At 37.2% G+C, this 27,477-nt stretch overlaps 1 protein-coding gene across 1 annotated transcript in view; it reads right to left on the bottom strand.

The window, feature by feature from the left end:
• Positions 1 to 635: 635 nt before the first annotated feature.
• The window catches only part of ARMC3 (armadillo repeat containing 3), a 45,449-nt gene continuing 18,607 nt past the window's right edge, over positions 636 to 27,477 (bottom strand). The window contains exons 10-17 of the mRNA XM_030444071.1: positions 17,085 to 17,334; positions 15,801 to 15,937; positions 12,270 to 12,438; positions 11,380 to 11,480; positions 10,317 to 10,406; positions 5,020 to 5,217; positions 2,376 to 2,538; positions 636 to 848 (exon numbers count right to left, since the gene is read on the bottom strand). Coding sequence (XP_030299931.1) covers positions 636 to 848; positions 2,376 to 2,538; positions 5,020 to 5,217; positions 10,317 to 10,406; positions 11,380 to 11,480; positions 12,270 to 12,438; positions 15,801 to 15,937; positions 17,085 to 17,334 — 1,321 coding nt within the window. The remainder of the gene's footprint in view (positions 849 to 2,375; positions 2,539 to 5,019; positions 5,218 to 10,316; positions 10,407 to 11,379; positions 11,481 to 12,269; positions 12,439 to 15,800; positions 15,938 to 17,084; positions 17,335 to 27,477) is intronic.

The raw sequence follows: 27,477 nt of genomic DNA on the forward strand, positions 1-27,477 counted from the left end.
TATCTTCAAGTGAAAACTGAAGAATTTAAAGGCAGATTGAAAGCAAAACCTTGTCAATCATCTATCTTCTCTGTGCCAGGGCAAAAAGTGTTCACTTTCAACAAGAGTATGACATTATCTGTAATTATTAACTCAGTCAAGCTGCAAGAAATATGAATGGGATGTTTTATACAGAGGTTTAGTTCTTCTAGCTCTCAGTTCATGGGTTATTTCACACAAAAAATTGTCCATTTTTTTTACGTGACTTGCTATTTCACCAGATGTCACATTTTCTTACTTCATGGACATATAGTTCCTAATAATTTGCATAGAAGTTGAAGGAAGATAAGAAAAAAAGAATGTATTTTATTTTGAATTATTTAAGCTTACATAATAAGCACTATAATGTGAACACTTACCAGACAGTGCTGTTCTACTGAATTTTAATCTGTATTTTTACAGTTTAGTCATAAAGTAGCACAAAAATTTGACAGAATTCCTAAGCATTGAAGTTGGATACCTAAAATATGTTTAATTAAATGTTTAGGACAACAAATATGCCTCTGTTTGACAGATGGACCTGCAACCCTTTGTTTCATAAATATTAGTGCTGAAAAAAATCTTTAAAATAGTTATTTTGGTGAAATCTGTCAAGATTAATACATTTGTTTGTACTGATCTGCCTGTACACTTCCCTGTTTCATCAAGAAACCTGGCTCAAACATTAGATCTACAATATACTCTTGAGGAGGAAGCAGAAGCTGAGGTATTCCTTGAGGAGAGTCATCCACCAATTTAACTTCATTCCAAGCTCTGTTATATTCACCACGAACTAAGCTGCAGAGAATGCCAATTCTGTCTGCTATCACCTAAGAAGGAAACAAACAAAAAGAGTTAATCACAGTTAATACACGTAGCTTGAGCAATAACCAGTGAGGCCAAGAGATGCATAAAAAGAAAAATACCTGAAAGGCCAAGAGCTCTCTTGGAATGGACTTTGGAAATCTTGAAAGTGTTCTAAACTGCAAACCTTTAATGTTCCCTCTGCTTAGAAAGTGTAGGCTTTCAAAAGTTTTTTTCTATCACATTCTATTCACAACATGAAATACTAATTGTAATTCTTTCCAGACACTGATGCATTTGTTCATCAGTCAGTCCTTCAGATTACAACTGAATTCAGCACCCACAGTACCAGACAATGCTTTTTTCTAGTTGGAAGACTTTTCTGAATAATATTTTGAAGAACTGTCTATTCAAGCAATGAGGTGTAGGTACAATGTATACATTTAGCTAATATGAAATATAAAGTGTAAAAACGTAGCATTTTTATCAGTGTAAATTTATGACTGCTGCTTCACTCCAGAGCACACTCCTTGCTCTTCAGTTCCATGAATGTGGGAAGCAATGAAATGCAAGCAAGTGCCTGCTAGATGAAACACCTGCCTTTCCTCTGGGCTGTGCCATCACTGACACACATATATAATGGTTTCCAGCCACAAAACTGCTTTCTCAGAACACATCTGCTGTGAAGGAATGAAATCCTGGAAGATTTTTAACTTTTTACAAATGGACAAGAATATCCATTGCTTAGACTGCTGAGGCTTTAAGAAGATGATCTGTCCCTATAAAGGTTTGTTAGGACAGTGAAGGGTAAGTGAACATCAGTGCTGTTTCAGCACAATTAATTCATCCCCTCACACCTCCATACAATACGTTGGGAAGTTGCTGTCTGAGTGGATACAATAGAGTTAGGATTGTTTTCTTTCTCCTGTCTATTGTTTCCTAATGTCTTTCCCACTGCATGGTCTAGACCCTTGCTTCTCTTCTCCTTTCCATCCAAGAAGCAGAAAAGCCCAGCTACCCAACAGCCAAGCAAAAAAGATGGGACAGATAATCAGGCTGCACCAGTACATCTTCACATTAAGACAGAAGAAATGAATCTTCCACATCTAAGAAACTAAAACATTAAAGCTGTTAAATCCTGTCATACAATACTGGATAAATAGCAAATAAAGATTGCCCCAAATTTATATTTGAAGTGTGGGGAAAAAAAAAAAAAAAAAAAAGAACAAGGAAGCTGCATAATTAAATATTTTACAGTTCACAGAAAATGAAAATATTTTGACTCCAAATCAAGTATTTTGGCTTTTCACCATTTATCAAGTATTCTGCTGGTATCACTTAAGACAATTTAATGACAACAAGACTGTTTACAGAAAGAAGCAATCCTGGCTTCATTCACTGGGAAATCAACTTTGCCACTGAAAATTATGTAAGTGTACACAAAAGATTTTATACAAATATAGATACTATATTACACTGATGCAAGTATACTTCAGTTTAGAATATCCATTTAACATCAATAATATTAAATTGTAAAATAAATGTCAGTGTACCTTGAAAAGCAAAGCTCTGTGGCAGAATGTCCCTTTTTTGACTTTTCCGATAGGCACAACATTGCATTTCAATTCAAATTCTATTTCACTTATGTGGAGTTGCCAGCTGAAGTCATGCAGTTTGTCTCTCTCAATCGGACCACCCATCTTGTCTGCCACAAACCTGTTCCAATTTATACTGGGATCAATTACACCTATAGTTCCTCTTCTATTTATTACAGAAATATATCAAAATTCAATGTATACAAGTAATAAGTGAATGACAGATGACTTGTTTTATAACTCACATTTTAAATATCCTCACTATTAAATACAGGTAACCATAGCTCAAACAATTCACATTTGTCACAGACTTAAACTAAGGTGCAACAGCTGTCAGCAGAGATTCTTGAGAGGGCTGATATAGGCACAAAGTCCTCAGAAGAAATCACTATAAACACTGTAATTACTGAGAAAGAAGCTCAGAAGCTAGCATTCATTTTTACAGCTAACAGATTAAGTGAGCTACAGACTGCAATCCCCAGCCCTGCCAATTGTTTCAAACAATAATAAAAGTATGAGAATATGTACAACAAAAATAAAGCAATAGGTCATGATCTGAACATAGGAGAGCAATTGCATCCTGGAAGGGCATTTCAACTTCTACATGTGCTTTCTTATTCAGTGTTAAGTTCACAGTTGGACTCAATGACATTTCTACCTTTCTTTTCCAACCTAAATGATTCTATGATTCTAATGAAACCAGTATTTGAGGTGTGAGGACCGTGTATTTATCAATTGAAAAGAATGGCAAAGAAACAGAAGACTCACAGTCAGTGCCTACACTGCCAAAAGCATGTCTTGAAGTGATCATGCACCCACAGGATCAAGACCCTACTTCCTCATACACACACCTTCACCTCCCCTATGCATGGCCCCTGTATTTAGGGGCCTTTGTTCCTCCAAGTGACCTCAGCCACAAGCACAAGTGCACAAGTGTTATTGAGGGCTCTCATGCTGGACAAGGTGTTGCAGAGGTGATGTGGGAATTACAAGCCACTGCTTCAGACAGGGAGCTAGAATATGCATCACCTCCTCTGCAGTAGCTGTGCACAGGGTCTGTCCTCACAGTACACGAAATGGAAACTCAAAGGCTGTGTTTCTCAAAACCTAAGGCCTAAGGCCTGAGGAGGGACTGGCTGCAACACACACAGGCACAGGGAACTATCAGTGAGCAGGTTAGACAGGGTACCTTGAGGACTGGAATTACTGGATGAGCCTGAAGACATGGGGGATGCCAAGCAGCCACTTGTGCTGTTTGTGCCCACAGCCAGCCCTCAGTAAAGACAGCAAAGCTTCTTCAGCCTGCACACATACCACTCCTGCATGTGCATAAAGATGTCCTATGTTTTTTCAAAAGGAGAGAGCCAGCACTGCTGCCTGCTCCTCCATCTACCCTGGCTCCCTCCCTGGTGAGCACAGCAGGAACCCTGCTCAAGCTGCCAGGCTGCCGAGGGCTGCTGCAGCTGCCTCCTCCTCCCCTTCCTATTCAACACACGCTATTCAGGCAGCTGCTTAAAATGGAACATACACAGAAAAATTCCCACAGAAAACATTCTACTTAAATTTCCTGTGATTGCTTTGCTGGGTTGCATGCCTGCAAGTATTTCATTGGTGTGTTTGAAGAGAGGATTTGAAAGAGCATTGTATAGATTCCACCTTGAGGAAGGCACTGTGATTTATACACAGCTGGAGAGTTAAGAATGAGTATCTGTCCTGTCAAATTTTTCAATCAACAGAAAAGTAATTCCTCACATCACATTAGACCACTTCATTAAAAATGAGAGTCAGTAGGAGAAACAAATTTTGTGAGACTCAGCGGGACCTGACGCCAAACTCTCTGGATTCAGGAGGCAGCCAGGAAACTACTAAGATAGTAAAGGTTAAACTAAAGAGAAGATGAAAGCAGACACTCTGCTTGGTGGTGACAGTGATTGGTGCCCAGGCTGAGTAGTCAGTGTAACTAATGAATCACAGATTGATGACAACAGTCTGTACATGCACCATTGCAATATTTTGGCACTATTAATGATGACTTAATGTCATCAGAATGTTAATTCTATAGCACCTAAAAACTACACTAGAAAAAGCATCTTGTGCTTTTGTCCCCCTAACAAAACAAAATACAAGGCAGTTTCCATCCTAAGGGGTTTCCAAACCAACTATGTAAGAGAGATTCTAAGAGAAAGCACAGACATGACATGTATAAGTTGCCATAGTCTCAGTATTAGGCTTGGGCATTAGAAACTGGGTCTCTACTGTTCCTTGATGATACAGATGCTATATGCAGCTGATGTGTTGATTGGAGATCAGTACAGATACAGAACAGAAATTGTCCCTATGAGTATTTTCAAGATGAGAAATTTGTATCCTTTTGCGACAAGTGATATTTTATTTAAAAAAAATTAAACTTATTACAACAGAATTAGAAACACAAAGTTTATAATCTAAAATTATGTTAAAATTCTGGACTAAAGCTGTCTTGAATTCCAGTTAACAACGGAAAAAAGATCAAATCTGGAAAACTAGTCCTTGGATGAAAAAACTGTTACTTTACGAATTTGATTTATTTCCGTTACTTATGGAACTACAATTTGGTACTCACTGTGCAAGAGCCACAACCTGTTCCCGGGTAGTAGTTAATGGCAGAATTGTTGTGAAAGCAGCATTAATATAATCCAGCAAAATGAAGTCAGGTGGTGGTAGCCATTGTGAACTTTCTACCTTTATTTCATCCTGGACTGGCAATATACCCTGAGTATCTTCTTTCGTTTTTTCCTCTTCTTTTTTCTCCTTTCCTTTTCTTACATGGAAAACAATATATACTTAATTAGTACACTGTAATCTCTGAAGTCCAAAATCTAATCCAGTAGTTTTTCAACAAGACACTTTAGACATTTTGGGGGGAAAGGTAGACAAAGAATACTCCAAAATCTACAAAGCTCTGCAGAACATTTGTGGAAGATGCGTTCAGGGATGGTTAGGAATCAAATGACACTAGCTACATATTGATATTCCTGTAAATTATCATTTTATGTTCTTCTGTGGCTCTGTTTTTTCTTATATGTTAATTATCTAGGGGAGAAGACACCTACATACAGTTACCTAATAATTTAGAAAGAGTTTAGAGAGAGCTTTTAGAGAGTATATAGGAAACATTTTTAGACAGCTATAGTTTGGTTGTGTATGGTAATGAATTAACAATTATGAACTCCCAACAGTTTTCACTCAGGAGAGATATGGACTTCAAATAAAGGAACAAATGGTACTAAGAGCATGGCTGAAGTCTTCACAGGACATGCCAAGCAGTCTCCAAAGTTGCAAACCCATGTACATCAGGCATTATACAAGCTACAGCACGGTTTGTCAGACTAAGATTTTATAACAGATCTGTTTATGCTGACTTTTTTTATTTTACATGCTACGTTTTTCACTACTCTAAAAATTTACTGTGATCCTGAAGAGGCATCATTAGCACCAAGCAGAGGTATAAATGAAATGCTTGTTCTGCTAAGATTGAATACCATGCATTTCACATGTTACACAGAAACCATGCAGTCAGTATCTTACCAGAAGTATTATTAGAATTTATACAATCAGACAGCTTAGGATTTTTCATTTGTGGGAACACATAGAACTTGTGTTTTGTACGTGTGTGCCTTTTTTCAGCACAGGTCCTGAAAAATTCTCATGTGAAATATGTAAAAATTCCTTTTGTTTAAGAGCTCTGGCTTGTTTTTAAAAATCTATAGTAGTTCTGGCATTCTTGGAAGAAAAAAAAAAAAAGAAAGGATCACTAGTGTACATGGCTCCAGGGCACACTACCATTATTGTATTCTTTTAAAATTGTTCTTAAAATTTCACAATGAACAGTACTCTAAAGATGGAAGGCACTGGACAAAGCAGAAGGACATATATCATTATCAGTAGTCTAATTCAAGCAATTTGTCTTCAGAATACTTCGCAAACTTTTCTTTTACCTATTAAGATTTATCAAATTCACAAAAAGCCCTTTTCATAGATTTCATAAAGCACTTTGTTTTTGAAGGATAACCAATTAAGATTTAATCTTTAAATTATAGAATTTAATGCCACTGTCTTAAAAAAAATGTTCTGGTTATTAATTGCACTTGTACTTGAAAAGAGCAAACAATTTTCTTTATCTAATGTGACTTTACTTAACCACATCCAGAGGTCCTTACAAAGCTAGATTAAACACCTACCTACTTCTCCATTAATACACTTATGATTATGGTTAATAATACCCTGTTTTTTTAAAAAACCCAACAAATTATGCCCACCTCTCTGGTGTCTGAGGTAGCAGATTTTCAAAGGAACAATTTTTACTAATGGTGTAATTCTTGTTCCTTGACCATCTTCTCTCTTCTTCCCCTTCTCTTGCCTTTTATTCTTCCAGTACTTTCCCTATCAGAAGTGTTCTGCTAAATTACAGTCCTACAGCAAAAGAATTTGTTCCCCTTTCCTACCTACTCAAATGACTTGTGAATCATTCTTATTCTCCTTCTTTCCAGTTTTCAGAAAGAAAAAACCTGAGAAGGATGTGTTTGAACAATGGGTTACTTGGGTTTTTGCTGCTTATTTCTCTGAGGTATGCCAATGTTCTGTTCCTTGGTGGAACAGCTGATATGAGGTTCTATTCCACACCTACTCCTCAACTCTTCCATTCACCATGTCGGTGTTGTAATTATCTGATAAGGAACTCCAGAGTTGCTCCCTTACAGTTCTGTGCTATCTGCAAGCATTGCAGGAGACTTCAGCTTTCTTTTTCCTGTCCTCTTATTTATCCCCATTTTATTTATCAACAGAAATTGTGACATCAGAAAAAAATCACTCCCCTTTCCTAAAGCTCTCTTACTACTCAAGAGCCATACTTTTTACAGATGCAGAGGAACTGTACAGGAGAACTCGTGGCAGTTAATAGACTCCAAACTGTTTCTAATTCCTGTTGCAGCTTCAGTACAATGGTTGAATGGGTCACCAGAGACCCAATGTGAGGAAGAAGGCAGCCAGTACAGTACCCTGCCCCCAGAAGAATCATGACACCTATTTTCTTTCCTTATTTTCATAGCTCAATGCCTTGGTTGTCTTTAGAAAAGGAGTAAATGAGCACTGGAAAGCATTTCCTTAAATGCTATACTGGAACATAAAGGCACATTTATCAGTCTACATTAAATATTATCTTTTTGCCTAGTCAATGTGTGTATGAGATATGCAACTGCTTGATAAAAAATGTTGCTATCTGTCTATGCAGACACATGTCAAACTATCAACTATGCACTTCCTCTACATCTAATTCAAACACTTCCAGCAAATAATTTCAACTGCCTTTTCTCTTAGCTATCAACTTTAGTTTATATAAAGTAATATCACTTTTTCAAAACAGTGGCTTTAAGCAGTGTTCAGTAGTACTTCATAAAATAATAATGAACAGAAACATATGATCAAAGGAAAAGAATGTGTAGGGAAGAGTTTAAGCATGTTTGAGACTTGGAGTCAGATACTGACCTTCAAATAACTCCCATGTATCTCAGAAATTAGTAATAATAATGATGCATGAATTATAGATTCAAAATGAATGACAATGGGCTTATAAATCATACAACCTGATCATGACATTCAAAAGTAATTATTTCATACTTGAAGAAAGAAGTCTTTGTATCCCTGCAAGTTTACTACAGGAAACTGAGACAGGCATTTATTTTTTCCTAAGAAAATCCTTTTCTTTCTGTAATTGTTATGGTTGCTATCACAGCAGTCATTTACTGTGTAATTGACATAAATTATATTAAAAAGCAACTATCCAAGGGTACCCACATCTCACACTGTAACAAACAAACACACTGTGTCAGAACAGTCTGTAAGCTCTGCACAGCTGCTTCAGAGTAAGGTCTATGACTCTAGAGCATCTTCTGAGAGGAAGGAATCCCCCACTGGTGCAGATCAAACATAACTGGGGCTCAGGGTTTCCCTCTGCCTGCTGCTCCCTTTGAGTAAACAGGCACATTGTATGGTGGCTCATGACCAGAGCATGCTGGGCTTCAGGAGCAGCTGGTAAAAGAGCAGAAGCTTGAATAGACACTCAAAATGCTGGATCTACTCTTTTGCATTCTGAAACAAGAACCTTCCACAACATGATTCATATGGTCTGTTTCAGGCGTCTACTACAAAAGAATTTAAATTGAATTCCAGAGGTGCTTGCAGGCCAAATACCTTGTCAAATGTAAATGCCTGCCTCATAAATCACTAAATTTTGGATACACTTTTCTCAGAAGTTAAATCCTAATTAAAGTCAGAACTGCAATCCTTCACAGTCAGTAGCTATTACCTGCCAACAATTTCCATGTCAGTTCTAAACAAACAGATACACATATAATTCAGAGTACAATACCTTAAGCCTTTTTCTCTAGTGCTGGTTTTGGTCAGTGAATACTGCTGTCCAGGTAACTCCTGCTTTTCCTCCATCGGAGATACTACTGAACTATTCAGATCACAAAGCAGATTCCATTTTTCTCTTGATTTTATCTCTCAAGCACACACAGATACACACATACAAAGAAATATATGAGCAGTATAAAAATCAACTATTATCACCATCAATACAATGCCTGCACAGACAGTAGCATATCGTATTTTATGGGTGAGCTCCAACCTAAAAATTGCAAACAAAGTACCTCCATTCCTACAACAGACACTCCATATCTCCCTCTTATCCAAACCCTACAGCACTTACCACTTTGTAATGTCCACCACTGTCTAGATTTAATAGCCTTAGGCACAGCCAAGGCCCTCTACACCATAACATAAGCAATACTAGGAAGTCAGAACTGGAACTCATAGACACGAGCATAATAAATGGCCAGGTCACTAAGTTAGCTTACAGAAAAGCTGAGGAGAGTTGTAAATGATACACCATGTTCCTGTCCAGGACTTTGACTGTTTTTGTAATCTTGTACATCCCCTATGAGTTAGGCCTTCTCTGAAAGACACTGTTGGGGTCATGATTGTGCTGCTGTTCTACATAAAGCACAGCCAGGAGACCATGGTTCTATTTTCTTCCACCAGAACAAACCTGTTATCAAGACAAGGGCTAGAACTTTGGTCTCTACTCTATCAGATACAGGTTCTAACAGCTTAGGTAGAAAGCTCTCTTCATTACACTGCATCGTTAGTGAATACTGCAATGAACCAGAAAAGATTGCTACACACCAAGTATCTTGTGATGAGCTATCTGCAGGTGGGAGAGAAAGGCTCAAATCCTCCTTCTATAAAAGAAGGAAATGAATTTCCCACTAGAAGATTAGAGGTTTTGACCTATTTGGTATGAGCAGACATGCCCATCAGATCAGTTTCACAAGGACTGCAAGACTATAGCTAGTACATGGTATGCCTTGCAAGAGCAAGGCATTTTTAGGTTGGTTGCTTTCAAAACTGGGGCACACTGAGCACATCTTTCTCAGCTTCAGTCATCTATGGAATTTCACTGGAGGAAACTTAATCTAGAAATAAGAACGCATGTAGGCACCACGGGAACTTTTTTGGGGTCAAGGATCTAAACTGAGAAAGAATTCCTACCCCAATTTCCCTGTGTCAGGTTGTAAAATAACAGTATCTCACTGCCTCCATGGGATATTGTGAGGAAAAACAGCCAAATAAACAGGAGATGTTCAAATACTGCATGAGGAGAGAGGATAAATAATTACTAAGATAGACAAAGGAAGAGTACTGCAACTAGGAAGTGAAAGAAAGACTCCCAAAACATATTTAACATTGTATTTGCACATTTGTACTGTTAGGAAGCGATCACTATTTTGAATCAGGATTCTATTTCTAACATTAGAGCAGTAATAAAATATTGACCACTAGTAAATCTTAAAATCACACCTTGCTCTTTCTCTGCTGCTTCCTCTTGAAATAGAAGGTGACAAGGCAGTCAATTCATTAGATGAATCTTGTGAATTCTGTACTGTAAGACTGAAACAGAACAGGATTTTTTGCAAGTTATTTGCAGAGTTGCCATTTGCATGTTCAGCTATGAAAATGGAGTTTCAATTTTAAAGGACAGTGAATATATTCACAGAATGTATATAAGTGGAAGAGATTATATAACCACTGATAAACTATATATTGATCAGGGATCAAAAAATTAAGAATAGCTAGGGAGTAAGACTGCTGCCAAGGTACAAAGGCAAGAAGCTGTATCAAAGAAAGAAAATCTCTTAAAAACAACTCTAGGGATCAACAAAGAGCACGGAAGTTTAATTTGTTATAGATATTCTCAGACATCTTTATAGTGTCATATACAAGCTTAAAAGGGAAGCTAATGATACTGTAAACCAACTATGTGATGTGTTGACAGAGAAGAAGGTTTCGGACTTGCAAAATATTGGTAGAGCATTCTTTGATCTGGGAGACTGTTTACAGGAAATGACTCCCAGTTAAACAACTCCAATACCAACTTCCTGCATTCAAATCTAAGATTTGTTAGGCTGGATTCAACTTAAACAGAGAAGAAATGGACACAGGTTCTTTATCAAGCCAGAAAGCTCGCTGCTTGGCTTCAGCTGCCTCTTGGGATGCTATACTTACAATTCCATGTATTTGTCTGTATAGGATCACAAAATCATAGGTTTCATTGTTGCATGATGACATACAGCCTAGGTGACATAATTATCATGGCAGATGACAAACTTTGCTATAACTAATAAAAAATCGTGTGTACAACCATCAGAAAGGGTGTTAAAAGGTGCAACTCAACTGGACAAATCTTTTCTGTCAAGAGGGAGAAAATGTTACTTTCCAAATTCTTTTACAGAATACATTCTTTTGCTCTATAGTATGTGAAGCACTATGCTGGGATCTCTCTATTTCACGTATGTGTATATATGTATATCCTAGGTGGTTCATACAGGAAACAGTAAATGTCAGTAGATCAATCCCGACTCACTCTTCTTGTGGTTTAGTGTTAATGAAGATGATGGCTCGACGGTCGGTAAGCTCTTGCATACTCAGTTCTTCCAAAGATAAAAATTTCACTCCAGGTTTTATCTACAAGAAAATCAGAATGAAAGACAAGGTGTTCAATTCAATTAAAGATGAAAAAAATATTTAAAAGATACCTCAAGAGTGACTGAAAGTTTATAATCTTTAACAGATTTACAGAAGAACTTATAAAGCTACTCAAAATACGTGAATTTTTTTTCTTCCTCATATGCATTGTCTTCTGTCAATTTTTTTTTTTAGAAAAAATCGCTTATAAATAATTTAACAAGTAATTAGTGTTACTATGTCATTCCAAACAGCTCTAGAATAAACAAATGTTTCTGATTCACCTGGGCATTCTAAAAAGTCCTTTTCAGAATTAAGATGAACACAGCACTAGCAAGAAATACATAGTGGAGTCACTCTTTATATGTGAACAGTGCTTTGTGTAAGAAAGTGATATAACCAAGGTGAAAATATGAGCCCTCTCCTTCTTTATGTAAAACTAAACAAACTAAAAAGCCCACAGGTCATTCAGCATCCTAATAGTATTTTGCAGGGAGAGACCACAAGAACTAAGAACTGAGAAAGGATCTGGAAAAAACTAGGAGCTGCTCATCTTATATAGGATTGGGAAAAAGTTTGCAACTAGCATGTGGCATGAAGGTTATGAGATTTCATCCATGAAGAAAGATAATAAAAAGCAATCAGTATAAAGCTGGGAAACTTCAGTAAAAGAAAACAAATATTTTATGTGGTCAGATTCTGTCTTTTGCTGTAGTACTCTTACTTTTTCTAAATCAAGAAGAAAATATTACTCTTTCTAAGTAGAATAGTTTAGTTAAAGTAGCTTACCCGACCACAATCATAGAATCCATCAGTAATGATGTTACTTGATGATAAATATCCTATCTGGCTGTACTTTCGGGAAAGATTGTTATCAAGTAGCTTTTCCAGAGCAGCTTCACTGAAGTTATTTTTGCGTGCTGTTGATAGATTAATGTCTTCTAGGATTTCTAAGGCACTAGGAAACACAATACAAAGACTAATTAATAATTAAATACCAAATAATTGCTACTATACAATTCAGAGTTAGTTTTCAGCATTGCCAAGTCTAAGACAGATTAATTTCCAAGTGCTAGCCTGGTGGCCCCTGGGCCAGCAAGGAGTTGGCTATGCTGCACAGAATTATTTTTCTCGGGGAGGAAAATCACTTGCAGTGCTTGAAAGCAATCCCGTCAGGCAGTTAAAGCTACATAAAAGAAAATGCTGACAGGATGCCACAACCTTTTGCACAGAAGGATGTTCGGTACCAAAGAGAACTTGCAAAATAGAAGGATGTAAAAGCATAGTAAAAGGAATAATGTTCAGAGCTGAGTGTGATACAGTTTGGGCAATCTCTCTCTCCAATTTGTGATGCAATTTGCAGATGCCATTATGCAATGTGGGAATCCTTCTGGTTTAGGACTGTTAGTGTGGTTAGGGAGGGATAGCTGGCAGAGATTTGCAAATGCCAATCATCTTGGAAACACAAGCAGTTGTGTCAGCATCACCAGGTGCAGTATTTTTGCATCATGGACACATATAACAAAAATAATCATGGGAGGATACGAATCCACTCTTTAAGCTGGCTTTGGTGCTGAAACCCACATACTGGTAACTTCTGACCTCGGAAACTTAGGAGAAAATCACTCATAAGACAAATGAAGCTGGATCAGGAGAACGTAACAGTGTAGTTTTGGAACAGTTTAGGAATGAAAACCACAGGAAGAAAAGAGGGATATTTATCCATATGTGTGCATTCATGGATATTCAAATTTATATTGTATGAGTCTCTATGCACACACAGACATTCTTTGCATCCTAAGGAATCAATTTTTTATATATGTGAGGAAATCCATGTTTAGACTGCCCATTCCTCTTTGTGGGATTAGGGAGCCCCACCTGTGGACATTTACAATCCAGACATCAGAATGCACATCAGATAGATTTCAAAGAACAAGTTTTTCAGGCAAGGCAAATGACAACATCCTTTTTTATAACAGAGAGCAATGGGAGAAAATAGTGGAAGAGCAGTGCAGGCTATTTGTCACACAGCACATTGCAACAGTCAGGTAACCAGCAAGTAATGCAGGGAAGAATTTTAAAGGGGGAAATGAGTAAGAAAAGCCTAATGAATACTGCAGGGTCGAAGACAGATGACATAACAGGCACAAGGGCACATAATCCTCATGTAGAGGAAAGACAAGCCAAAAAGGGACAAAGGTGGGTGCATCAAAAATTCTGTGAAGACCTGAAAGCCAAAAAAGGACTCATGCAGAAATAGAAATAATGACACTTCCAATTGGGAAGAAAAAGTAAGGGAAAAACCAAAAGACCCACAGGCAAAGCAAGATACAACTATTTAGGGACTGAAACAAAAATAAATGTTTCATATGCTGCAAGTCAGAGAGGAAAATGTGGACCTATTACTCAGTGTGGTAAGAAAACTTGTAACAGATGGCACAAAAAAGACTGAAGTGTCTGATGCCTTTTTTGCTTCAGTTTTCATAAAAAGGTTGCAAGCAGATGCCTGGCAGTAATATTAACAAGGAGGTGGAAACAGTTGGCTTAGTATATCTAGAATAAGTTTGAAGAGACAAAGTTATCAGTGCCTGAGGAAATTTACCTCATACTACTCTATCAACTAGCAAAAGCAACATCTGAACTATTCATATTATATTTGAAAATTCAGGGAGTACAGGCTTGATGCCAGGAGACTGTAGAAGGGCAAAGGTACTATCTAGATTTGAAATAGAAGGAAAAAGGAAATAATTTGGGTCATTCTGCCAAATTTTAGTGTCCAAAGGAAAACATATTGAATTATTAAACAACAATTTTGCAAGCAACAAGAGATAAGATGGTAAGAAATAGCCATTATGTATTTGTCAAGTATAAATCATGCAAAGCCAATCTAATCCTTTCTGTAAGAGGGTAACTGACTAAATGTATAGGCAGAAGAAGTAGATGTGAGATATGGGCTGACTTTGAGAGATGTTTTGACTTTAATAGGTCTTTTCACATATTCCTACTTGAATACTCATGAGCAAGTCAGGGAAATATGATCTACATGAAAATAGCACAAAGTAGTGCCTGACTGGTTGAAAAATTATGCTTAATGTATTATTATCAATAACATGGTGTCAAACTAGAAGGTCACATAGATTAGAGTCCCCCTCTGATACTGTCAAAAAGAAGGAATTAAATAGAACAGTGCTATAAGCAAGATACAGCAAATAATACTAAGCTTTATTTGATGGTGGTATGATGTACCTCATCCAGTCTGGGAGATGGCACTTAAGAATGGCATAAATGAGACAAATTCAGAGATGTGTAGCAAAATGATGCAAGATTTCAAAATAAAAGTGAGTTTTACATTTTCACTTTGTCATGAAAAGGAAGTGTGAGAGAGACATGGAACACAAGAGAATTCAGCAAGTTAAACTTAAATTGCTATTAAAAGGCATTTAGTCAATCCCAGTAAAATTAGAACAACATGTACCTAAATTGATTTGTTTGAGGAATATTTAGAATTCAGAAACCCCTTCTAATTGTGAGGATAGCTCTGCACACGAACAGGCTACCTCAGAAAGTTGGAAACCCCCTCAGAAATTTAATTTACAATTAACAAGCAAAAATATATCAGCATACCTGATTCAAACTTATGGAGGGGCAGATGGATAACATCACCTTTGAGGTCACATCCAGACCTAAATTTCTGAGATACTCATTCTGCAAAATTCCCTCATAGATTGATTTTAAATATCTGTGCAGTAATCAGAGAAATGTCCAGCAGAGGGAGCAGGGCAATTACATATATTTTAATTTATGTGAAGATTCACCTCTTATTAGGAGCCCTGTGCCATAGTATCTGTAATCTAAAACAGCTTTCTTAATTCATATACTAATATATGGAACTTGGAGCTTCTAAGAAGGAATAAAATAGTGTATTTAATGTGACAGTTCAGCACACCTGCAGTTAACCAGATTTGCAAATCAAATTTAGCCTATGTGTAATAAGTACAATTTATTGTATACCGAGTTTCACATTTATGGGACACTGTAGTCCCTAATTTTACTGATAAAATCACATCTTCAACCTAAAGCCTTACTCAGTCACAATGTTTTTATGATTACAGACAGTTCCCTCTTCAGGTCTGCATTTTTTCTTAAAACTTTTGTTACTTAAAATCAATACCATTTAATCTGTAATATCTGTGTTGCACAAGTAGTTTCTGCTTACCAGAAAGCATAGCTTTGTTATTCTGTTATAAATATGTAAGGATCAACTTAACAGATTTCTCTCATAAAAACCTTTTTTGGCTCCTTGATAGTATTTCTACTCACCCCAACCTGCATAGCTCAACAGCAGTCTGTTCATCACTTGCACAAACCATAACAGCCCAACAGGCATTTCTTCTCACTTCTTTATTCTTAGAACACAGCAATTCAACGAGTGGCCCCAGTCCACCTGCATTTCTAAACTATAACAAAAATGAAGACATTGCCACTTATATATTTCATCTGTCCCAGCAAGAACAGACCATGAAAATCTATCTTCTAAAACATTCAAGCCTTGTAGACAACCTATGCTAGGCCATTTATGAGGATTCTCCACTTCTGTGAACCCTGAGCAGGCTGGAGCTGCAGCAAACTTCAAAGTGGTACAAGGCACTCATCCCTTCCAGCTCTGTCTTGCTTCTCAGTCATCAGATTGCAGTGTGGAAGCTGAAGAGACTATGCAACCCAAGACTGCCACAGAGAGTTACACAGCTTTTGCTATATTCTCTTGCCTCCTAGCAACTAATTTACATCACAATATATTTGAATTTGCATTGTATTCTATGTATGACAATCTTATGACAATCCTGTTCTTTTGTGTGCTACAGTATCATTCCTATACAGGCTGGAGGAAATATTGCTCATTTGGATTTTTGAAGAGAAAGACATTTTAAGGACACTGAAAGACGTAGATTAATTATCTATGCCCCTTATTCATATCCCAAATAAAATCTTTGACCCATGAGAAAACGCCAGCTTAGGATATGTGAATGCACATAGCATCATCCATATTTATGAAAAGAAAATATGACCATCGATAAACAGCAAAAAGTTGAACTTGCTGGATGCCAGTGATCAACAGATTAATTATATTTTGAGTTTTGTCTGAATGACTTTTACTCTATGCACATCCAGTATCTTATTAATCAAGGTCAGATGTGGCCATAAAGGCCTTGAAATTGGGCAACAGAACAACGCTGAGGGAGAGTAAAGAGGACAGAACTTCTCATATTCAAAGTTCATCCGACAGTTGGAGCTCAAAGTAACCTTAATGCTTAATGCCAATAAGCATGGGGATTAAGATATAGCCCTGGTTAAAGCTCACTGAAGCTGCTGAATTTGGTACAAGCAAGTATATCAGTAAAAATACTCAATAAAGAAAACCTTTCCCAAGTTCCAAGCTAAACAACTGAGCTAAGTTTAGCTGAACAAGCCTAGAATAAAAAGATTCATAGACAGCGTGGGACTTTTAGGACAGGCAAAATAATCCAAAGATTCTAGGTAAGTATAACACTAACCTCAGTACCTAGAAACGTTATCAATAACCACAACCTTGAAGAGCAGTTTTACCTCAGTTCTTGCATCAGCATCACCACCAAACACAGCCACAGCCAGTGCTGCTTTGCTCTGCACTTGGCTGTTGGTGGAGCGCAAGGGCTCTGCGAGCGCACTCATCATCCCCTGGCTCCCGATCTGGACACGGAATGGCACGTGCTCAGCCAGATTGGTTAGCACTGTGGCAGCATTGGCAATGGCTCCATCTCTCTGAGCACTCAAAGTATTTACTAAAGGTTCAATTCCCCCAGCCTCAACGACAGAGCTAGCAAAATGGAAAAAAAAAAAGGAAAATTGTTATTTTAGAACCATTTTTTGTTCTTACTGTGTTATATTTATTCAAGTAAATTAGTATTACCTTTCAAGACTATAAAATATTGCTTACCTCCAATAAACTGCAAGACAAATGTTTATATTCTAAATTATAGGATAATATGGAAATTAAAAATTGAATGGTGACATCCTTCTTTCTGATGACTTAACTATATTTGAATCACAGTGGGAAGTTCAACAGGCAAAATCTAAGCAGACAAACCACGTTACAAAATTGTCTATTCTTTAACATATTAGGACACAGATTCTTTCTTCAGTTTTAAACAAGCAAATGAAATCTTGCATCTTTTCAAAGGATGCAGATTTTCTGTAGCTTTAGCTCCAGGCAAATGCCTCTGCAGAGCATCACCTCTTTACCTCATCACTCTAGCACAGTTTCTAATGAGGTTCATAGTGCCTGGAATATCACACTGTTGCTCTTTGTGCTGTCTGGCTACATTTTTCTGATGGGATACTATAAGACGGCACAATTAATGGCACAGCAAGCTTCTGTCATTCACAGTGTAGGTGTACACAGTGCAGTTCAATGCAATGTAGAAAGTATCATGTGGGCTTTACACAAGCTGATTTAGACATCAGGGGTACAACAGACACATGAGCAGAGAGTTCAGGGCTGTCTGTGACACATCAGTGAGTCTCTCAGTAGCAGATCCTGTTTAAATATTCCCTCTGCTCCCAGATGACCATTGCAGCCATGGCTGAAGGGTGTTGCCCCTCAGCAGTGCTTGGACAAATGCTAGGATAGACAGGTTCTGACGAGATGGGATTTTTTAAAGGATCATTTCATAGATTTATGTTAGAGGTCAGCCAAGAAAGAAGAGCCAAAAAAGGACTACTAGGGAAATACAAACTTTAGACAGGAGACAGCAGAAGGTGCAGGCAGCTGCATTATTAGACAACACATCTGCCAATACATTAAATCTGATGTGCTGCAAAACGAGTAGAGATGTGGGCCTACATCTCAGTCACAGCAGAATGAACTGGCCTATGAGCACTTTTCTTGCTTTTTCACTCTGCTATTCTGCTTCCATCACTCAGCAGGACAGTAATAGTTAGAAGAAAACCAAAAAAGGTCAACTTCATATTTAGTACTTGTGATTACGAATACATTTGAAAGCAGCTGGTGACGTGGCTTATAATGGTAATAACTCTTGATTACAACTGATGCAGACCCTGAGAATGGAACCTGGCCTGGCTGAGGGGAAACTACCATGTTCTAACAAATCTGAAAAGACATATGTTTCTGGCTTAGCACCTTGTTACGTATTATTTGGTTTCTTTCCCATAGGCAAAAGACACTAATGAAACAAATGTAATTCACTTCAAATGGCATAAGATACTCCTTGACTTCAGGCTTCCAAAACTTTGCTTTCTACTAAGCAATAGCAACTTATTTCTCTAGGTCACCTTATGTTCATTTCAGTGGTATTTTTTCCAATCTCTTTATAAACCAGCACACAGTAAAAATTGAGTTGTCTTCCTTCTGAGTTTGTATATAAAATCTGATCAAATGATTTGAGGCATATGTCCAATTCACTATCTGCTCTTAGTAATTTTACATTGGGCTCATCTGTTTGTTAAACAAAAGTTGGCAATATTGTTAGCAATAGAAATGTGCAGATGGCAATTTGAATTTTCATTGCAACTGCTTTTCATATTCCCTTTTAGTACATTTTGTCTATACCAAAGACACAATAAACTCTCCCACCTCTATACAAGCCTATCTAAGCACTTCAACAACAGAAGAGTGTACTTTTTAATTAAGTTTTACTAAATTGCTGTCAACACATTAATAAGAGAAATCTGGACATGAAAAAATCTTACTTTTACTGTAAGAGCATCTTAACAAAATCTAACCTTTTGGTAGCTCACACAGTTACAAAATAAACATTAGCTTAGAAGTATTATATACACAAGAAACAGTGAATGCTGACAGTCACTCTCATGCAAACAGGACAGACAGTAGAATATATGCCAACCTGTGCCATATAATCCCATCATGAATGGGATGGCCATCCCATGGGCAACATGACATAGATCTTATTGTGAACTCATGTTCGTGCAAGTACTTCCCACCTACATTCTCAGAGGGGAGGATGCAGATACTCCTGAGCAAACCTGGAATGAAGCTGCAGAGACTAAGAGGGTTTGTTAGCCTGATCTCTGCTTTAGCTACAAAGCAATGGCAGCTCAGTGGTGGTGCTGGGGAATGGGTGTAAGGAAGGCTGGCAGGCAGGCAGGATGGATGGTGACTACTAGCCTGGATACAGCATAAAGGTATATGGACAGTTTGTTCTTGGCTAATTAATCTTCCTGTAGCACTAGTAACTCTAGGACTAGCACCTCAGTCTCTGTTCAGAAGTGAATCCTATGTAATATTCTCCTTTCTTCCCCATGAAAATTTTATCCACATTTCCAGCTTCAGGAGTGTTGTGGCTCTATCCAAGTTGCTGGACACAGGGAAATCCTGGACATGTTGATTGCATGTGTAAAGATCAACTATAGACCATATGTATCACAGGTTTACCAGAAGGCATCACATTCACAGCACATGTAACAATGAGGAGAGGACCTGCTGGAAAAGTGTGGAAGAGATTCAGCATACATGCACACAGCCATTAAGAGTAAGACATGCCCATAAGCTATTAGATTTACAGCATTACACTGTAGGTGCATTCATGCCTTCTTGGAAAACAAACAAACGAAAACCAAAACCACAACAAAAACCTCCCAAAGCTTCGAAGCAATTAGCTTTTCCTGTACCATGGATACACAAAAATCCTAGTATTTATGGGACAGATCCAATACTCACAAAATGCATCTCTGCATTTCCCAAGTGTAGTATATCCAGTACTCCTGCAGTAAGTATAGAACATGCTATTCCTATACTATACTCAATAACACACATATTTTCCCATAGGAAATCATAATAAACACATAGTTCCTAACAGACTGTTTCTAGGATGATACACAGAACAGAACAAAATGACGTAGCCAATCACATTATAAGCAGATTTACTATAATTTCCATAAAGCCAGCAAGTACACAAGTACTTAACAAAAGAGCAAGGTGGCAGCCTCTTGTGTGTTCAGAGCTGACCTTGGTGAGACACAGAGCACAGCCAATTTTCTCAAGTGCCATTCAGCTTCAAAAAGGTTGAGAACCACTGATTTATGATCATACATATTTATTTCAACCCTTCATTCTACCTCTGTTCAGATTCATTTTGAAGCACAGTTTCATGAGCACAGTTTAACCAAGTAGCACAATGGATCACAAGGCAAAAAGAACTCATGTTAGAAGTGACAACAGCAGGTAACAAGAGCTGAAGGTAACCAATGCCTTTGAGAGTAAGATTTTAAGAGGGCACCAATATTGAGGGCAAGGCTGTGTCCTGGGAACAGAGATGCATATGGAAGAGATTATGAGGGAAGAAGGAAGAACAGGGAATCCACAGCTCAACTCACTCCTACCCCATAGCCCTACAGAGAACACAGGAACTGCACTGTCACCCTGAGCTAAAGAGACAGCAATGCCTGACCTCAGAAAGGAGCTGAAAGAATGCTTATTCCTTATGCTTTTAAGGTGCTGAAATACTTCAACATAAAGATCTAAGTATGGATGTCCTCCTCCTCTTCCATCCTGGGGTAAGATATGGTGTGGGGTTTTTTTATTACAAGGAAACAAAAATAAGAGTAAGAAGCTTTTACCAACAGTCTTTGCCTAATGTAGATCAGCACGAGCCTCCCTCCCTACCTCCAGAACACTCCTTCAGACACATCCCTCTGAGGTGGTGCATTTTATCACTGCTCTCATTACAGGACAACATCATCAAGGAAGAAGGGAGCCTTGGTTTAGCTGGAAAAAAGTATACACTATTTGATGTGTAAAAGGAGTAAATTACACAAATCCAAAGCTCTTTTCCTTCATATTGTGTACAAACCTCAAATACATCAACTTCCCTAATCATGAAGAGAAAAGATTAGGGAAAATTAAAGAAGACAATGGTGACAGGGGGAGACAAAAAAGATTATATATTTGTAATATCACTATGCTTTTTGGAAAAGGGGAAGCTGATTATTTAAATTACAAACAAAAGAAACAAGGAAAAAAAAGCCAAATACATGCACAAATTACAGAGCTCAAATTAAATTAAAAAAAAAGTTATAATTAGTAATCATATAGTTATGATCATTACAGTGCCTAACCTAGCAGGGTTAGGCATTTACCTTAACCAGAGTCTTCATAGTTCAAGTATCCTAATGACCTTAACCACGTGGATGCAGAGAAACAGTAAAATTCTGATTAAAATAGAATTCAAATTCCGCTATTCCTTTCTCATAGGAAAAACAAACATTATAGGTCAGATAAGAAGTATTAAAACTATTACATTTAAATATACACTGTAAAAAGTTAAGATATTTTCTTGAAAATTCTCTAAAATATCACTCGAGACTCAAAGAATAAATGCAGATACTTTGAGAAAAACTAATGTTTTCTTAACCTTTTTTACTGCAAAAATAAAATAAAATTTGACAGTAAAATACTAACCAAAAATTTCACAATACAAACTTTTTTTAAACAGATACTTTGGAGATCCACACATGAATTTCATCAAACTGAATATTTTGCTGCTGTACAATAGGAAAGGTCAGACACTGGAAGAATGTTGTGAAAACAAACACTAGTAAAAGATGTATCAAAATTTTGTGGGGTTTATATTTTATTTTTAGGACTGTAAACTCTCTGGGGCAAGAACCACCTCTTTGTAAGCATCACCTCAAGCATAATAGCTCTGGTCTCTGAACAAGTTTCCAGCCATGAAAGATAACAGATTATTTACTCAGTGCATAGGGAATGCCCACGTACTTTTCCTCCCGAAAAGGAGATTTTGTCTAATGGAGAAAGCAATGCTCAGTGTTCAAAGACCTGACGGAAACCACTGAGACTGCTCCCCTCACCCTAACCTGAGCAACCTCCCATGGAGAGAAGATGGAGGGGAAGGGCAGTGGTGCAGCTTCACATAGCTGTTTACTGTGGATTGTGCTTAATTTAGACTAGTGAGAGTGACACTTCATAAAAATGGTGACGTTTGCTTGGCTTTGCCTTTCCTACCATAACTGAACATAAATGGATTTATGTTGAATTATATTTTTGTTTACTTCTGTGCCGTTCACTTCCCCCTCCTGACTAAGGATTTAACATAATTTCTCCTCAGAAAAACAAATCAAATTTTTCCTCTTCACAAAGGCCATTGGATGCCTTATGGACTTCATTTTCCAAATGTATTTGCAACTGCATGTTTCATTTCTGTTCAAAATTACTGTGATTGTGTGTGAGGTGCTCAGCTAGCCATTTATGCCTGTGCATTATCTCATTTTCATACATAATTGCATGTAAATTATGCATAAGAATTATGCATCTAATTACACACACATTTTTTAAACCAACTCAATCTGTGTTAAATCGCATGATTTCTTTTTCACACAAGGCATTTTTGATCCAGCTTTATTATGTAATTTCTGACTGAGAAAGACTATCAGAGCCAGAACTTTGGAAAACCTCAAGAAATATACTCCTTTTATCCTTTAAACATTAGTGTTCTTCATTTGCCTTGTTATGGCATCAGAGTAATCGCATCCAATAAATTTCTTCTGCATTTACCAAAAATTTCACTTTGCAATTTATTTATTTTCATATGCAATTGACTGTTGTTGTGTAGTGACTCATATTTTATTTAGAGACTAATATTACTTCTACTTTCTTTACTATACAAGTCAAGTATGTTTATTTTTATAAGTATGTTTATTCTGAGTAAGAGAATCTGGCACAAGAGACTGATCTACAATTTGGGGCCACTTTGTGCTACAAGAAAAATACTGATAGTATCAACAAACCATATTAATTTTTCATTTCAGAAACTGAACCCTCTATTCCTATTTTTTATTTTTCTTGTTAAAACATAAACAAACAACACCTAAATAAACATTGGTCTGGAAGCAATAAAACCTTAAGCTGTCTGGGTTGGGAAAGATAGTGATACCTGACTCTCATTCAGCAATACACAGAAATCTAGAATCTATCATTTGAACTTATTTGACAAAGTCCCATAGATCTCAGTTCTAAAATTGTAGTATACCTAATTTAAAATATTTTGGGGGGACTGGTAATGAACTAATGATATATGAGCCTTTCAATTACAGTATTTTTTTGTGGCCCTTATTAAGAATTTCTGAACTTCCACTTTTATGAGCAAGGCTTGAAATTCAACAACTGAAACCATTTTGCCCCTTAAAGATCCCATGTAGCTTCAGCCAGGATAAATTTATGACAAAGACATTATCCCCCTCTCTTTTTTCTGATCCAAGAAGCAGTACATGCAAAAATCAATAACGCAGCACAAATGTTGAGTCTGAAACTCACACACAAGCAGAACAACTGGGAACATTAAGGATTTGCTAGGGCAGCCTGCATGGAGATGTAAGGGAAAGAAAGAAAAAGCCAAAGCAAGGTCCTCACAACAACCTGGCTGAGAAGGCAGTGACTGCTCCTCATCTCTGGAAAAAAAAGCTGAGGAAGAAAAAATAGCTGTGCTAAATTAGACCCTCTACCAACAGTACTCAGACTGGAAAATCTGACCCCATCTTTCACTTCTGGATGTCTTTTTTTGGCAAATGTGAACTTAAATCCACTGGCAGAACTCTGTTTTGCCTTGCTGAAGGTTTAAGCTCTTACGACGATTCAGATTGGAGATATTAGCACTTTTAGTTTTCTCTCTTAAATCTCTTCAGGTACATATATACTACTATGTTGAGATAAAGTTACTGAGGTTGCAAGTCAAAAGGCTTAAAGTTAACTGTGAATTGTTATTTTTACCCCCTTGTGTGTATGACAGTCCAGTTAGACAATATGCCACAGTCACTGCACAGATTAAATTCACAGCAGGGCAGAATTAAGTTTACAAGGTCATCCTGCAATACACAACTTAAATAACTTCACACTATACAAAAGTTGAAACATAAAAGTGAAATAATTTGATTTCATTTAGAAATTTATTACAAAGGAAATACTAATGCAAAAGCACCAATACTTTGTCTGAAGTATACTCAACTTTTGCCACTTTTAACTTATAAAAAGTGTAATTCATCTCACTGCATATCACTGAATGTGATTTTTGGGATACACACTCCAGAAGGTCATTGTACTTCTGGCACTACATAAATGTTTTTTTCTCCCCCAGGCTCAGAAGCCTCCATCAAGGAAGAAAAATGTTTCACTTGATGCCACAGAAATCTGCCATGGGAACTTACAGGTGACATGCTTCAAGTGAAATTCCAGACTTATATAGCTAATATAAACAGTGATTATACTGCAAGGCTTTGCAGGTAAGAGAGCAAAAACAGCCCAAAGGACTTTGCTACATCTATAACAGGTAGAACTTCTATACAGTTACCCTTATCCCAGCTTAGAAGTGTGAAACCACTTCGGGTATACTTCTCATGCACTTTAGGATGTTGCAACAAGATTTGTGTTCAACAGTGATAAATACTCTACATTATTCTCTGTCTTCAATGTAACCTCTAATAGGCAACTGTTTAAAACAAAACAGAGACAGTGATCAGGCATTGCAATGGGCTGCCCAGGGAAGTAGTGGATTCTCCGTCCCTCGAGATATTTAAAAAGATATTTAAAAAGAGACTGGATGTGGCACTCATTGCCATGGTCTAGTAACTGCAATGGTAGTGGATCAAGGGTTGGACTTGATGATCTCTGAGGTCCCTTCCAACCCAGTCGATTCTATTTTAAACAAACAAGAAAATGCATAACTTTTCTGTGAAAGAGGAGCTGTACTGAGAACAAAATGCTGTTACAGGGTCTGAGTCTACAGAGGGACTTTTCCATATAGCCACACCTTCACAAATTCAAGAGAGGAAACTAACTGCTGGCCAAGTGAAACATTTTGCATCTGTCAGCAGACCACTGTCCACAAGTTCCCTATCAGCCATCTGATGTGATGCTAAAGTCATAGTAGGACCCCATTTCTGAAAGACATCCCAACATTAGGCCTTGATTCAGCTTTTCTGCTACGAGAGACATTTACCATAAAGAACTGTGCAGCGGGTAATGACTGTGTTGTCTTTTTCTTTAGAAAGCACCCATGACACTATGGATATACAGTAAGAGAAAGTCAAACCAGGAATCTGTTCATGGCAGGAGTTAAATGTTTGTATTTGCATAAGGCTCAGCAGAGTGAGTGCTAACGAAAAAAAATAATAACACAAAGCACTGAATCCAACAAAATCCCTTTACATTGCAGCACAGTAGCTTAAAAGTAGAATTCTGTCACTAGGGGTCAGTATTAAAACATGCTACCTTTACACAATACAGCTAGAGGCATTCTATTGTTGATTTCCTCTCTGAGAAATACAAACTTGTTATACAGATGAACTGTTGACCATAAAAAAGAAAAAAACTATTCACTGGTTTATTACCTATTTTCTTTCTCAAGTGCAGCTCTCATGTACTAGAAATTTTTGTTCCTTTTCTCATAAACTAACACATCCATTCATGCCAATGTTTTATCTTACGTATTACCAATGCTTCAGTGCTGATCTACTTTTGTGAATTAGATTCCATGTACAGTCTTGAAAGAGAAAACCTATGATTACAATTCACATTTTCTAATAGGGAAGATTGCTACCTAGTGATATTACTACATAATGACACTAATTACTTCCTAATGATAATAACAAAACCTGAAATGTAAGAGTACTGGACAAGGTATAAATCTATTCCTTGAGAGCCATATCCGTCTTGAAAATAATAATAATAATCCATTGTAGATGCTGAAAATCTCAGTTTAAGAAGGTGAGAGACTCTCACTCTAGGTGGGAATTATCCACACAGAACAGACTGAGGGTATATTTTGGGTCATTAGACTGGTACATGCATTTCAGTTTGGAGCAGATTCAACACCCGCTGAAGTCTACAGAACGATTAATTTTCTCCTCACTGGGCACTGCCCATCACCAGTGAGTTCCAGCCTATCCTCTTTTCCCTGCCTACTCCCAGATGTTGGAAATACTGATACATTTGAGAAAGCACACATTCAGATGCAGTGATAATGCCTGTAACTGGTCATAATTTTCTTAAAAATAGGTTCTTCTATGAAGAATTAAAGATACAGGAAGGTAAATAACACAGGGCTTGCTGATTTTGGGATGCTATTTTACAATCTGGAATCCAAATACAATATTTAGAAATATGTAACACTACACCAATTATAAACCTTGGGAGTAATATTCTGTTAGATCGTTAAGCCTGTCATGTACCACAATTTCCTGCAGCCCTTAGCACAGCTGAACAAAAAACATCCCTTTCCTTCTTCCCTCAGACCAAACTCTAACTGAATGCTATAAATTTTGCACTTAAAATAAAGAATTTAAGACAAATATTATTGGGGCTGTTAATTAGTTTTTATGTCCAGTACAAAGTTCTGAATTTCAGAGCATATGTTTTTCTTTAGTGCTAAGTCCATAGGTGTCCAGAATTCAGACATTTCCAGATTTGTGAAAATAGTGATTAGAAATGGCATTTTTGCTACAACTATACAGAAGAAAAGAACTGCTCAAATTAATGTTTAACTGGTACACTTGAGATCTTATTTCTGTGTTACTTCTAACTAATATCATAGTTAAATATAAGTATACTTATATTAGCTTATCCTAAATGCATGAAAAATGAAAATAGCTGATTATACTTTAAATGGGAAAAATAGGTAGAGGCTGAAGTAAAATGCTAGTGCTGCAATTAGCTGTGTAACAGAGAAGAGCTTATGGTTTGGTCCAATAGATGGCACTGCTGTTTCTTGGTTCATGTGCAATTTTTCAATTGGTGCATAATGTGCACTATTGAAGTGACTGCACATTTCCTGATGCTTGGACACATCAAAAATAGGCAGATTTCAAAGATTCTTTAAAGTGGCATTATGCTGTCCAAGTAACTGTATACAGTTTCCAATAAAGCAAGCTAGTGTTCTGGATTAAAAAAATGTGAAGTGGATGTAAATACCCA

Source organism: Calypte anna, chromosome 2, assembly GCF_003957555.1.
Source record: "Calypte anna isolate BGI_N300 chromosome 2, bCalAnn1_v1.p, whole genome shotgun sequence".
Classification (NCBI taxonomy): domain Eukaryota; kingdom Metazoa; phylum Chordata; class Aves; order Apodiformes; family Trochilidae; genus Calypte; species Calypte anna.